This window comes from Sorex fumeus, unplaced genomic scaffold, assembly GCF_029834395.1.
Source record: "Sorex fumeus unplaced genomic scaffold, SorFum_2.1 ptg000131l, whole genome shotgun sequence".
NCBI lineage: Eukaryota > Metazoa > Chordata > Mammalia > Eulipotyphla > Soricidae > Sorex > Sorex fumeus.
In genome coordinates, this window is record NW_026606188.1 from 31,356,675 (window position 1) to 31,371,463 (window position 14,789).

General features: G+C 42.1%; 1 protein-coding gene across 1 annotated transcript in view; it reads left to right on the forward strand.

Moving 5' to 3' along the window:
- MFSD14A (major facilitator superfamily domain containing 14A) overlaps window positions 1-14,789 on the forward strand; it is a 37,281-nt gene that overhangs the window by 14,618 nt on the left and 7,874 nt on the right. The window contains exons 3-8 of the mRNA XM_056106538.1: window positions 5,165-5,227; window positions 6,325-6,452; window positions 8,908-9,022; window positions 9,852-10,070; window positions 10,348-10,461; window positions 11,157-11,228. Coding sequence (XP_055962513.1) covers window positions 5,165-5,227; window positions 6,325-6,452; window positions 8,908-9,022; window positions 9,852-10,070; window positions 10,348-10,461; window positions 11,157-11,228 — 711 coding nt within the window. The remainder of the gene's footprint in view (window positions 1-5,164; window positions 5,228-6,324; window positions 6,453-8,907; window positions 9,023-9,851; window positions 10,071-10,347; window positions 10,462-11,156; window positions 11,229-14,789) is intronic.

The following is a 14,789-nucleotide window of genomic DNA, read 5'->3' on the forward strand; positions in this document are numbered from 1 at the left end:
TCAGATTGGGACTGATGGCCTGTGAGGCAAACATCAGGGTTATTAATATTAAGTTCAGGGTTTTGGGGTTTTTTTTTTTTTTTGGCTAATTCTTGTCTGATGTAAACATGTTACTTGTGATACATGCTTTTCTTTTGTGTGAAGAGAATTAAGGCAAAGTTGAAGCCAACCAGGATTGAGTTGTAGAGATTAGATCGTCTCTAATTCCTTAGATTTGTTTTGTTCGGGTGTCTTGGCCTTTGGGCATTGAAATAGCAAAGTGCTGAAATATGATTAAAGAAAACTATGTAGAAACATGTGTAAGTCTGTATACTTCTTATACCCTTCTATATATCCTATAATTCTATTTTGTTGTTGTTGCTGCTTTGGTTTTGGTGTTAGTGCCCCAGACCACACCTTGTGGTGCTCAAGGCTTTTCCTCCTGGCTCTGCTCAGGGATCATTCCTGGTAGTTAGTTTTGGACGTTCCTATGTGGTGCTAGGATTAACCCGGGGTCAGTCATGTGTAAGGCAAGCACCTTAACCCCTCTGCTACTTCAGTAGCCCCCATATTTGCCATTTCTGTTTCTTTAAATAAGGCCATCGGGGGCTGGAGTGATAGCACAGCGGTAGGGCATTTGCCTTGCATGCGGCCGGCCCCGCCGACCCTGGTTCGATTTCTCCGCCCCTCTCGGAGAGCCTGGCAAGCTCCTGTGACGTACTCGATATGCCAAACACAGTAACAAGTCTCACAATGGTGATGTTACTGGGCCTGCTCGAGCAAATCGATGAACAACGGGAGGACAGTGCTAAGACCATCAGAGTTTTTTGGACTTTTATCTTCTTCTCTATCAACTATAAACATATTTTTTTGGGTTTTTTTGAGCGGGGGCACACCCAGCATTATTGAGGACTTACTCCTCACTCTGCTCAGGCGGTTTTGAGGAGTTGCCATGTGGGTGTCAGGGATCCAACCTGTTTGGACTGCAGGCCACAGATGCTCCCGGCTGTTGTTCTGGCCTGAGAACTAGTATATTTGATGTGAGAATTTTGTTGTTGTTGGATTTTTTCAGGTTTTAGTGACTTAAGGCTTGCTCGTTTGCTTGCTTGTTTCCTATTATTTTTTGGGGTTACATCTGGTGATCGCGGGCTGGAGTGATAGCACAGCAGGTAGGGCGGTTGTCTTGCATGCGGCCAGCAGGGGTTTGATTTCTCCACCCCTCTTGGAGTGCCCGGCAAGCTACCAAGAGTATCTCGCCTGCATGGCAGAGCGTAGCAAGCTACCCATGACATATTCGATATGCCAAAAACAGTAACAAGTCTCACAATTTTTTGTGAGTCGTTACTGGTGGTGCCTGCTTGAGCAAATTGATGAGCAATGGGAGGACAGCGACAGTGACCTGGTGATGGCAGTGCTCAGGCATCAATTTCCTGGCTCTGCACACAGGAATTACTCCTGACAGTGTTTAGGGAACTATATGATGCCAGGGATCCAACAAGCGCCCTACCCACTGTACTATGCGTCTGGCTCTCCTCCCTCCCTCTCTCACTTTCTGCCTTTCTCTCTTCCTTCCATTCTTTCCTTACTTTTTTTTTGCTTAAAGATTGTAGTTGTTGGTTTTGTTGGCAGTTCTGTTTTCTGTCTTTAGGACTTCTGCATCTCCCCTAATCCCACCCTTGTGTTGGGTGAGGGGCCAGGTGGGTTTCATGGTAGAGCAAGGATAGCAAATGGAGCAAGTTCCCTTCTTCCTAAAAGTCTGTTAACGTTGAACCATTTTATTTCTTTCATGTGTCTTGAATATTACTGTAAAGGATACTTGCTAAAGAATCATAGCTCTTAACATTTATTTAAAAAGAGAAAGGGAAGATGAAGGTAAAATTTGATCTATTTGTGTTTAAGTTGGTTCCTATGTAGAACGCTAAAAAATTAGAGTTTGTTTAAGCATTTGAAATTTCCAAATAGTCTTAATTAAATTATTTGCTAACCACTCTTAAGACACATTAGTTATAATGTATTTTTGATTTGTGTTTGTCTTAGAAGTATAAATGAAGTAAAAATATTTATATTTCTTTATGTGGTTGCAGTAATTTTTGTTTGAAGCTCACTGAGCTTATAGAACACTGTGTTCTCATAATACACAAAGAACAAGAACAAAGTCTGTGCTGTGTATGGAGGATCTGCCCAGGGAGGCTGGTGAAGTCCCCACTAGCAGAGATTTCACTACAAACAGGAATTTTGTACTGGCAGATATTTTTAAGGATTGCAGCTGCACACTGTGGCGTGGGTAGATTAGGACTTGTATGGCTGGTTGGTTTGTAGCGGGGGTCAGTTAGTGATCCTTCTATGAGGATATATCATGGTAGGAAGTATATCCACATATTTGAAAAAATCTATGGTCTAGAAATGGTAGGTCAGTGTTTGATGGTCCAGGCAGCTAGGTGCATTGTCTATGTTGTAGACCAAGACTGGCCTGCATCTCTCTACACAAATGGCATGCATCCGTTGCTGTTGAGCTAGTTCTAAGGCATTTAATAACTATTTACTCTTAAAATGTTAAAGTTCTCCATAAAATTTATTGACTGTTTTTTTCCTGTTAAATCCCAAAGTCAGATACTAAGGGTGTCTCACAAATGAAAACTCCTGATATTAGTTGTTTTGATTTATATTAGTTGTTTATGTTTGTCTTGATTTTTCTTCATTTTTGCTTTGTTTTGGGGGTCATTCCCAGCAGTGCTTGTGGCTTATTCCTGGCTTTCTATTCAAGGGTCACCTCTGGTGGAGGTCAGTATAGAACCAGGGTAGACTGCAAGCAAGGCAAGTGCCTTTTGCCTGTACTATTTCTCTAACTCATGACTTGTTAAAAATTCAAACATGGGTCTTATTTACCTTATTTTACTATATTTCTTTGGGGAAATTGTGACTTTTTTATTTTGTCACATGAGCTAAATTTTAGGTATTGTCTTGTTATATTAATAAATTTTTTTATTAGGGAAATGGGGGTGGGCCACACCAGGTGGTGTTTAGGACTAAAGCCTTACATGCAGTACTCTCTCTCCGACCCATATTATTGCGCGTGTGTATATGTGTGTGTGTCTGTAGCAAAATAGAGTTAAAGAAATTTACTTAAGGGAATTGTGAGGTGAGAGAAAGAAAGATCAGGAGAGAGCACAGGCTCCTCCAAATGGAAAAAATCCCATAGCAATTTTTGCAAAGAAGGGCATATCCTTACCATCATTTAGTGATGCTACTACATGAAAGCATTCTAGGAGGCACTAAAACTATGTTAAATTCTTGGGATAGTGGTTGTAGTAGCTTTCTTTTGTAAGTTTGAATAAAGCTGAAAAATATTAAGTACATGCAAAACTGAGTAATAGCAGAGCAAAGTTATTTATCAGTATTGTTATTTAAGGACTGTCACAAAACTGTATGTGATTGCCATGAAAGGCAGTGTGATCTTCCTGAGGGAGAAGTCTGCTTTGATCAGGGAAAATTGTTAGCCGAGGAGCAACAGGGATAGTGTGGGGGTTGCCGACTCAGAAAGAGACATTCAAAATGGACCAAATGTCGTGTCTGAAAGTGTGGCTTTTGGAAACGGAGGAATATATATTTCTAAAGTAATTTAGAGCACAGTGATTGGAATAGAATAAAACTTGTAAAGTGAATCTTTAGAATAAGATCTAGCATATTATAAAACTTTTTGTAGGCATTCCTTACGTTGTTCTTGATTCTTAACATCTTGGTCAGTTCTAACATGATTGGTCAATTGAGTCATTTGCTCCTTAGTAATGAGTGGTAGAAAAGTAGATACAGGGCTCCATGGTTGATTTTATATTGGAGGCCCTAAACTGGGCATTGCACCTTTCTAGCTGCATTCCTGACCCTTATCTGCTAAGATGCTAGAGCATCTTGCTCTTGATTGAGAAATATTTATTTAGGCAAACCAGTGCCTCAAAAACGTAATTTTGGACTAGAGGGATTAATACAGCTGGTAGGGTACATGCCTTGCACGCAGCCAACTCAGGTTTGATCCCCAGCATTCTGGATGGTCCCCCCAGAACTGAGTGACTGCTGGAGTATAGAATCAGGAGTAAGCTCTTGAGTACAGCTGGATGTGCCTCCCAAACATAGACATGATTTTCCCTCAGGCTTATGCTTTTCTTTGACAGCTGTACATTTTGTTTCCAAATTTCCCCCTCTTTTTCCATATGCCATTTTTTGTGGAATTTTGTTATTTGATAGAAGTAGGGTAACTGAAGGTTATTCTAATCCCTCTAAAGGTTTTTCTTGTAAAATGTCAGAAATGTACTTCTCATCATAGTTTTTCTTCTTGAATAGATTTCCCTGCATTTATTTCCTGCATTGCTGCTCATAGCAGGTAGGGCATTTGCCTTCTGTGTGGTGGACCCAAGTTCTCAATCCCTTGCATTCCATATGGTCCTCTGAGCACCACCAGGAGTAATTCCTGCGCGCAGAGCCAGGAATAGCACCCCTGAGCATTGCCAGGTGTGACCCAAAAAGCCAAAAATAAAGAAAGGTAGTTGCCTTTAAAGCAGCAAAGAACTCGTTTACAAAGGCTGTAAAAATTGTGTTGCCACTACTTTTTCTTTTTCACTTATCTTTCCTTCTAATTTTTTTTAGAATTCCCAGTGGTTTGTTGCTCGATGAATATTTTCACTTGTGGTTTGAAACCAGGAAAGGATAGTATAACATGTTTTTCTTAGGTAACAGTTTTATTTTCTTTGTGAAATTTTTCTAGAGCTACCTTTTGGAATCAAAATCTTATTCTCTTAGTCTGCTACCCTAAACAACATCTGCCTGTCTCTAAAGGAGTTGTAAGTTGCAGTGAGAGGGCAAAATGATTAAAAGTCTGAACTTTGAAAACAGACTTCCTGTTTTCTGTTTCAGTTTTCACCACTTAGGAGTTACATAATCTTGCTCCGTCAGATAAGCTATTTGGCCTCTGTCAATTTTCTGATAGAATTGTGAGGAAATAAAGGACATGATATATGAAAAGTGTACAGTTCCTTGCTTTTACGACATAGCAAATGCTTATGCATACATAGTCTCATGTAAATATGAAATTTCATATTAAATAAGTTACTGTATTTTGAGGAGGTGTTTTTAAGTGCAAATGTTGAACTTTTATCAAGACTGAAATGTCGAATGAGCTTTTTCTGTTCTTTAGGTACTACATGAAACTTTTCCCAAACATACATTTCTGATGAATGGCCTAATTCAAGGAGTAAAGGTGAGATCATATTCTGCACATACATGTACACATGTTCACACACATGCCCGTACACTTGGGTATATCATTATCATTCTTTCATTATAACACGTTTATTGACTAGTCCATTTTATAACTCTAGTTTATATAAAGAGTTATCTTGAAGAATTGCTTAGTGCTTTTTAAATTAACTGGGTTTTAAATATGATTTGACTCAATGTAGCCGATTCATTTAAATTTTTTTAAATTTGGGGGGGTTTTGGAGCCACAGCTTGTGGTGCTCTGGGGTTATTCCTAAGCTCAGGAGTGATCGTAGGCATTGCTGGGGCCACCGTATGCAGTGCCAGGAATCAAACCAGCATTGGCTGCCAGGAAGGTAAGTTCCTTAACCCTAGCTCTAGCTCTCCGGCCACTCTGTATGGCCAGTTATATGTATACATAACGTATACATATAACTCAGTGTAGCCACATAATTTATAACAATATACCACGTCCTAATAGATTTCTGAATGCTTTTGTAAACTAACAGTAAAACATATATTGTAGAGAAAATAACTTTAAAAAAAATATATCAGTAGGTCTGATATGGCTCAAGTGGTAGAACAGCTGTGGAACTTGTGAGACCCTAAGTCCAGTGTCCAGCTTGGCAAGCCCCCACCCCAGAACTGCCAGGCCTGGCCCTTCTTGGTGAACCTGGAACACAGCTTGTGCTGGTATATAAAAAGTACCTAAATATAAAACTTTTATCAATGTGATAAATCTTGATTGTCCTACATAATCTTAATTCCATTTGACAAGGTTTCAGAAACGTAATTAGCATGTGGATAATTATTAGCTGAATGATGTATGCTTTCTGATATTGCTACTTTGGAGTTAGCATAGTTGAGAATTCATTAGAGCATTTCGTATGTAGTGCACAGACAGCACAGGAATTGATCTTAGATAGTCTTGAGAATTTGAAGTCGTACCTAGAGAAGTATTGCGTATCTTTATTTTAGTGTTGTCTGTATTTACTTTATAAATGTCTTTAAAATTCTTCTGCGGTAATAAAGCAGTTTATTTTTAACTCATAAAGTACGCGTTTTTTTTCTTCCCTTCCCCTTTCCCCCCTTTTTTAGGGTTTGTTGTCATTCCTCAGTGCCCCACTTATTGGTGCTCTTTCTGATGTTTGGGGCCGAAAGTCCTTCTTGCTGCTAACAGTATTTTTCACATGTGCCCCGATTCCTTTAATGAAGATCAGCCCATGGTATGTGCATGCTCAGTTTATAACTGCCAGATATCATTTCCTGTCCACTGTGTTCTGGATATTCCCTTATTTCACTTTCTAGGCTTTAACTTTATTCTTCTAATAATCTGTTGTTTGATGCAGATATGTGGGCCATAAGAAACTAAGCCATTGTTGATAAAGATTTTAGCTCTAGATGCTGCTTTTAAGAAGCATATACACTTTGGGATTTAATGGTCCAACTTTTAAGACGATGTTTTAACATAGAGTTAAACTTTTAGTTAGCAGATGTTTGGTGGGAATTTGGGAGTTCCTTTAAAGAGAGGCAGTCTGTTCTTACTACCCCTGTACCTATCCACCCAATCTCATCTTGCTGCCTGATGTGTGAACAGGAGCCTAAGGAAGTGCTTTAAGCACCTAAGAACATTAGCAGAGGATGGATAAGGCACTGACGTTTTTATTTCTTAGATAGAAAGTTAGAAATCAAAGTTTATCATGGAATAGGTTATGTATCACGAAAACCCAAAATACTCAAAATCAAGGGAACATAGTCGCTCTCTCCAGATGGAGCAGTCCAAAGTGGCTACATTTCCAGGGAACGGACTTCTCAGTCTTTGCTCCACCATTCTTTGCTGTCCGAGATGTCTTCGGGCTCCTGCTCACATCACACTAAGGCATCGAGATGAAAGAGTATTGCCTGCTTTTAAGAAAATTCTGGAAAAGGCCAGGACAAAAGTTCCATGGTTGGAAGCCTACCTTGATCAAGGGCTGGGGAGAGGGCAATTGAGACAGAGAAGGGCCATTATGACAGTGTTGGTTGGAAGGGATCTCTGTGATGGGAGATGTGTGCTGAAAGTGGACAAAGGACCAAACATGATTTTATTCCCTGCCAGGTGTTTTGAAATTATGTGTGGTGATAGTAAATGTCTCTCAGTTTCTATATTGCAAACTGTAATATGAGAGGGGGGTGGGGGGTGGGTAAGGGGAGGGGGAGGGGGAGGGAGGGAGGAAGAGAGAGGGGGAGGGAGGAGAAGGTGAGAGTGGTAGGAGGCAGCAAAGAATTTGCTATGGAAAGCAATGTATTAGAAAAAATTTGATAAGTAGTAAAGTCCTGGTAGAATGATTATTTGGGGACTTTGGGGCCAGAGTTATAGTAGTGGAAGGTTGTTGGCCTTGCACATGGCTGACCTGGTTTCAGTTCCCAGCATCCTATATTGTATGCTGACCACCACCAGGAGCAATTACTGAATGCAGAACCAGGAGAAAACCCTGAGCATTGCTGGATGTGGCTCAGAAACCAAAATGGAAGAAAAGATATTTGGAGATTTTATAATGATTATGCTTGATTTGAAAAACTAAATTAGAGTTGCAATAGAAACATTTTATTCCCTGCCAGGTGTTTTGAAATTATGCATGATGAAATCCAGGTTTCTAGATAGTAAATGTCTTTCGGTCACTTTTTATTGTAACCTCTCAATTTTAAGAAAACTGCCATGCAGATTTCTTTCCTGTGAAGACTGAGTTGTTCTGCTGACATATGAAGAGCAGAAGGACCAGGGGGTCTAGCTTCATGGTTGAGTGTTTGTCTTATGTGTGTGAGGACCACCAGCAGCACAAAGGGGGAAAAATTGACTGTCTGAAGAACCAGAGCTAATGCCCAGAAACGCGCTAGTTTCTGTATGCAGACTTGCCATAAATACACAGTCACTTAGTCTTTAGCTTTACTTACTGAGTTTTGACACTTACACTTTACTGTGGTAAAAATTAGGAGATGACTTTTGATTGTTACTCTTTTTAGTTGAAACAAAAACTATGCAACTAATAATTCAACAGTTGGGTAAACAGTTGGCCTGAATACATTAGCTGATTTTAAATATTTCTACATTATGTCTTAATTGCTATAAAAGCCCTGTTCTGTCCTGTATTTTTTTGATATCTGTGACTGTGATTTATAGAATTAATCTTGCTGTGTTTATACAAAAGAACAAGCCAGGTTTGTTCTAAGCCATCTGGCAAAGTTTTAAAATGAAGGTGGAGAGAAAACTATGTTTCTATAACTTGCTTTTTGTAAGAATCAGATTCTAATTCTACAGAGGTGATTGAATAAATGTATTAGCACAGCAGGTAGAGTGTTTGCCTTGCTTGCGGCCAACCCGGGTGAACCGAGTTCGATTCCTCCGCCCCTCTCGGAGAGCCTGGCAAGTTACCGCGAGTACCTCGCCTGCACGGCAAAGCCTGGCAAGCTACCCATGACGTATTTGATATGCCAAACACAGTAACAATAAGTTACAATGGAGATGTTACTGGGCCGCTCAAGCACATCGATGAACAACGGGAGGGCAGTGCTACAGTTCTATAAATTACCAGTAAACTTGAAGCAAGTTAGCTGTTCTTTAATTCACTTTAGAGGTAAGTGGAATTGAAGTATAATAATCATTGTTTTGACCATTTCTTGTTAATTATCTTTCAATCTTAGGTGGTACTTCGCTGTTATTTCTGTTTCTGGAGTTTTTGCAGTGACTTTCTCCGTGGTATTTGCATATGTAGCAGATATAACCCAAGAACACGAAAGAAGTATGGCTTATGGACTGGTAAGTATTTATCCTACACCTTTGTATCTGATGGAAAGATGTAGAAAAAATGTTTTATGACTTAATGTTTTGTTGAGAGCGGGGGTTTAAAGCCACACCGGGAGTGTGGAAGTGCTCAGGGCTTTCTCCTGGTGGGGTTAAGGGACCATATGTGAGGCTGGGGTCAAACCTGGCTTGGCTGTGTTGCCCTCCCCACTGTGCCACCTCTCCAGCCCAGGATACCTCTGCATTCGGATTGGACTTTCTTAGCTCACTGTCTTGCACCTGTGACCTTGCATCCCTCCCTGGCCTTTGCACTGAGGGTCATTGATCACCTCCTTCCCAGCTGGGAGCCCCAAGTTGTGCTCAGGTGCAAGATCCTCTGAGACCCCAAGTCGCCGCGTGTCGCCGCGTTTCATTTGCTAGGGCTGTCCTGCTCAACTGTCTCCAGGAGAGACCGTTTTAACCACATTTCTGTCAGCCCCCAACCTCTCCAGGGCCTGACCTTGGGCAGACACAAAGCCATTGTCTATCTCAGTAGTTGGCAGGACCTTCACTTAAATGAAATGTAGTCTCCGTGTCTGGCTTCTTGAACACTTAGTCTTTTGAGGTTCAATCATGTCAGTACATGTGTAAATTGTTCCTTTGTTGTGTGGTTTTTTCGTTGTCTGGTATATGGATACATGCATGAGGACATACACCCTCATGTTATTCTTGTGTTATTTTTTCTCAAATGTTGCCTTTTCTTTTTTTTTAATTGGAGCCATTCCCACATTCCCAGCAGACCAGCCTGAGTTTTGTGTGTTGGAGCTAGGTACCTAACTAATCTATTCACCGTGATTTTTTTCAGGTCTCAGCAACATTTGCTGCCAGTTTGGTAACCAGCCCTGCAATTGGAGCCTACCTTGGGCGAGTGTACGGAGACAGCTTAGTGGTGGTCCTGGCTACAGCCATAGCTTTGCTGGATATTTGCTTTATCCTGGTTGCTGTGCCAGAGTCACTGCCTGAGAAGATGCGGCCGGCATCGTGGGGAGCGCCCATTTCCTGGGAACAGGCTGACCCCTTTGCAGTAAGTTTAGGCTATGTCCTTCTCTGCCAAAACTGAATGATAATTTAATAGGGCACTAATATTTTGTTGTAGCTGTTCTTTGGTGGAAACAAGTTGGTGATCGGAGGGGAAAATGTTATTTTTAAATCCATTTAAGAATAGCTTGGGAAAGATGTGTTTAAAAAAAAAAAGATAACTAGCTACTTGTATATACACTGCTGAAAAATATCACTGCAATTCTTGAGACTGGTCAGTATTTTGATATAAAACCTTTTATCCGATCTTTTTCTTGTTCTAGTCCTTAAAAAAAGTGGGCCAAGATTCCATAGTGCTGCTAATCTGCATTACGGTGTTTCTCTCCTACTTACCGGAGGCAGGCCAATATTCCAGCTTTTTTCTATACCTCAGACAGGTAAAATTCTACTCTGTCAAGATGGACTTTTCTTACATTGTTTAGTGCCATAATAGCAAAATATTTAACTTTGAATGAGCTGTTATATTAGAGTGGTACCATTATTTAAAATCGCAGTCTATTGGAATTAACTTTGTACTTAATGCTGCTGATGTTCCTTATGCTTTTCTGTTAAGACTTGGGCTTAAGCAAAAAGATAGTTTCCCCATAATATATGTGGTTTGAGTTTACTTGTATATTGTTTATAGTTACTGAAATTAATTCACCTGCTCCAGTCTCTTTACTCCTATTTAGAGTACGTATTAATAAATCAGCTAGCCAAAATGAGAGCATTTGGCACTAACCTTACAAAGCAGAGATCAAACTTTCATCAGTAAGAAGCCCAAAATGGTATATAGTATATAAAATGAATTCTGAATGCTGTTAGCTGTCTGTAATTTAATCAGTTTGATTTAAGTGATTTAGACTTAATCTTAAGTTGAATAGAAATTTTTTTTAGGATATTAGTAGTTCTGGCTTATAGTGGAAGCCAGATACTTCCTCCTATGCATTCTTGGGTTATCAAGATTTGTTTTTCTTGCCAATTTTATATAGTCTGTTAGAACAAATCAATATTAGGACAAAACAGTAGCTTCTTTTGTATTCTGTTTGTTGTACTTTTTCATTTATTGTTATTTTTTCTGAAAACCTTCTAGATAATGAAGTTCTCCCCGGAAAGTGTCGCAGCGTTCATAGCGGTCCTCGGGATCCTCTCCATCATCGCACAGGTGGGTCCCTGCGTGACTGTGTGTGGCACAGAGGGTGGCCTGCTGACTGTGCTCGGTGAGCAGATCTTAGTGGCATCACTGGTGTTTGTAGGTTTAGAAACTCGATTGTTAGTATGATAAGATTTGGGGGACTTACATATTAAACAATAAACGATGTATAAACAAGAGTTTAATATTTATCCTATTCTGCTATTTATTCATCCAGCAAATATTTACTTAATACCTCTCATGTGTCCAAGCACTGGAGATATGTAGTAAATTTTTTTAATACAGTTTTGTGGGATAGAAAATGAATGTGTGTCAGTGCAAACTTAGCAGTTGTAATGAAAATGATGAAGGGCTCAGGGGGCTCTCATGCGATTGGGGCAGGGTTTGTTTTATCTGGCAGGGTTCGGAAAGCCTTGTTGACCAAGATAACTCTTGGGCAGAGACCCACAGGAAAGAGGAAGCCTGGGACTGTTTGGGGGATCAGAATCCTCAGCAGTGAAAAAGGAAACTCGAAGTGACTGTGCCTGACTTGTGGAAGAAGTAGCCAGGGGGCCAGTTTTAGTGTGTGGTATGACGGGAAATGGGGTCTGGGTTTGAAGAGACAGTGGCCCTGAGGGCCTGCAGCCTGTGGCTGGCGGGGAGGGTTTGGAGTCAAGGAGCGAATGACATCCAGCTGTCCTGGAAATCCAGTGGTGGTTTGATGAAGCAGAGGTGAATTAACAAAGGAAGTTAAATTTTCTTCAGAGGTATTTCTTCTGCCTCTAAACAATCTCTACTTCACAATCAAAATTTTTTTTTCTCAGTCTTCTTTCTGTGAAAATGCCCATTTCTGCTATTTAGCTTTTGCTTTTTTTGCAGTGGTGCAGATGATATATTCTACACCTTCTATCCTCTCTCCTACAGAGAGAGAGAGAGAGAGAGAGAGAGAGAGAGAGAGAGAGAGAGTGTGTTTGGTTTTATTTAGCTCTTCGGGATGTGGGGAGGGATAGCTGTGGGCACATCCAGATTGCTTCGTGCACAGGTGATTCTGTGGTGCCGGGCTTGGCCCACAGAGCTGTCCCCGTGACTCCTGATAGTTGCAGTTTATGTCATTAGCGCAACTAAAATATTAAGTAGAACAGGTGTTAGAAGGCTAAGAAATGACCTAAATTCTTGTTTGTGACACCATTGACCCCCCTCTCTCAGGATGGTCAGTGTCTTCACGCTGCTTCGCAGGACAGGGCTGGCCGTGGACCAGTTTATGCCTCTTTTCCTGCTTGTCCTTGGATCTTCATTTCTGCTACTGCTTCCTGTTTGTTCCTCTACTCTAATTTTCCCTTCTCTGAGCTCCCAGAGCACGTGGTCATTTCTGAACTTGTGCAGAATACAGTGTAGGCAAAGTTTTTACTTATTTATTGTTATTTTCCCCATGGTCGACTGACCACCCTGTAGAGCTCTGAGTAGGTTGTGAGTCAGGCTTATATCACATTCTCTGGAGTCAATGTAGCACCCTGCCCTGTCCCGGCAGGTGCTAAACTAAAGTTCAGAGGGATTTTTCTGCAGGGACTAGCAGTCACACACTTGGCCTGCGGTGCTTGCATGCAGTTGATTGCATTGCAAACTTTCCTGTCGTGCTGGGAATCCCAGACGGATGAGAACTGCCATCTCGCATTTCCAAGGCTGGCACTTGGCCCCTGAGCGATCCCTGGGCCCATTACATAGTGTTGGAATGCTTTAAAATTAGCATTTAAAATGGCCGGTGTGATCCGAAAGTGCAGATGTGCTGGTATTAGGTCTAGTAACACTGCACAGACCCATCAGTCAGAGTCAAGTATTTCCTGTCCCCGTTTGGGCTTTTTGGTTTGCCTTAATTCCTATCACTTCTTTGTCTCTAGACAAAGAATAATAATGCATCGTAGTAAACCAGGGTTTACTGATTGCATGGGTTTAGTGCTCCACATTCCTCCATGCTCTCATTTGGGGTGGTGGCTCCCAAGTAGAAACCCTCCGGCCAACCCTGAGCTGACGCAGCTGCTGTGCACTCATATGACCAGAACACAGGGCCTCAGGTAGGCTGCCGAGGTCTCCGCTGAGCCGCCCTGTCTCCCGGAGTGGCCTCCGTGGTTTCTTTCCCGCCACGCCATGCCACGCCACGTCCAGTATGCCCATGCAGAGTCTCGCCTGTCAGCTGTAACCTCAGAATCAGTTGTGAATCCAGGCGTTACTCTCCGCGTCTGCTGCAGGAGCCCAGGTCAGCCGTGGGCAGTGGACTCAGGTCTGCTTCCGTGCTTCTCACTCAGTCTGCCAAAGTGACAGTGTCACCGTGGCTCTTGTTTAAAATTTACTTTCTGTTGTAACTAAGATGAGGCTCTTGCTGTGACCTCATTTTCCTCCACCCCACCTGCTGCTGAGCTGGTTTGGGACCTTTGAACTTGCTGCCCGGAGGGCGGGAAGCGGGGACGCCCCCCCCCTCCCCGCTTTGGGCCCTGGAGCAGCAGTGTGCCTCTGACCTGCCCCCAGGCTTCCACTGCCCTGGACTCCAGAAGCTTCGCTCCCAGATCCCCTTCCCAACAGCTTGAACCCGAAACTGCGTGGTTCCATGAGTACATTTCTGTGTGTCTGCCCTCACCTGTCAGGTCATCTTTTTTGCTGACATACCTTTGACCTGTTCTCTAACCTTTACGTCAGTGTACTCCGAAGCTCGAAGTTGGATATTGTAGAAATTTGGTAAATACTTGACTGACTGACCACAGCGGATGACAGTTCATGGTTTGTTAACTAGCTGACTCATCTTAGTTATGTCATTTAGCCATTGGAATTAGTTCTCTCAGTTCCAAAATCGAGTTATCTTAAGCTAAGAAACACTGAATCTTTTCGGCCTTGCACACTGCGTATATTGATTTCCTCCGTGGCTGTGGTGGCGGGAGGGCGCAGTCCAGCAAGGCTCCAGCCTAGGACAGCTCAGTCTGATGACAGCTTACGTGATGGAAGAGAAAATCTCAGAGAACAAAGTTCAGCAGCTTGGAAAAGACTTATTTGGGCAGGAAAAATAGTACAGTGGGTAGTAGAATGCTTGCTCTGCACCCGGCCAACCTGGGTTCCATCCCCAACATCCTATATGGTCCCTCAAGCATCGCTGAAAGCAGAGCCAGGAGTAAGCCCTGAGCATTGCTGGGTGTGGCCCAGCACCCAACTATGCATTCCCACCCCCATGCCCCCAGCATCTGCTTTCCACTGGCTTGTGATCAAACCTTATTAAACCTGTAGACTGTCTCAAAGATTTTTCTTTTTTTTTTTTTGCTTTTTGGGTCACACCCGGCGATGCTCAGGGGTTACTCCTGGCTCATGCACTCAGGAACTGTTCCTGGCGGTGCTCAGGGGACCATATGGGGTGCTGGGAATGGAACCTGTGTCGGTCATGTTGGCAGCGTGCAAGGCAAACGCCCTACCCACTGTGCTATCGCTCCAGCCCCTGTCTCAAAGATTTTTAACCCTGCTTTTGACAGTTGTAAATTTACAGTATCAGCCAGTCATCAAATAGTGATTCTCAAGTGATTTTTGTTTCTTCCTCTATGGATTTATAAGTTTATTTTA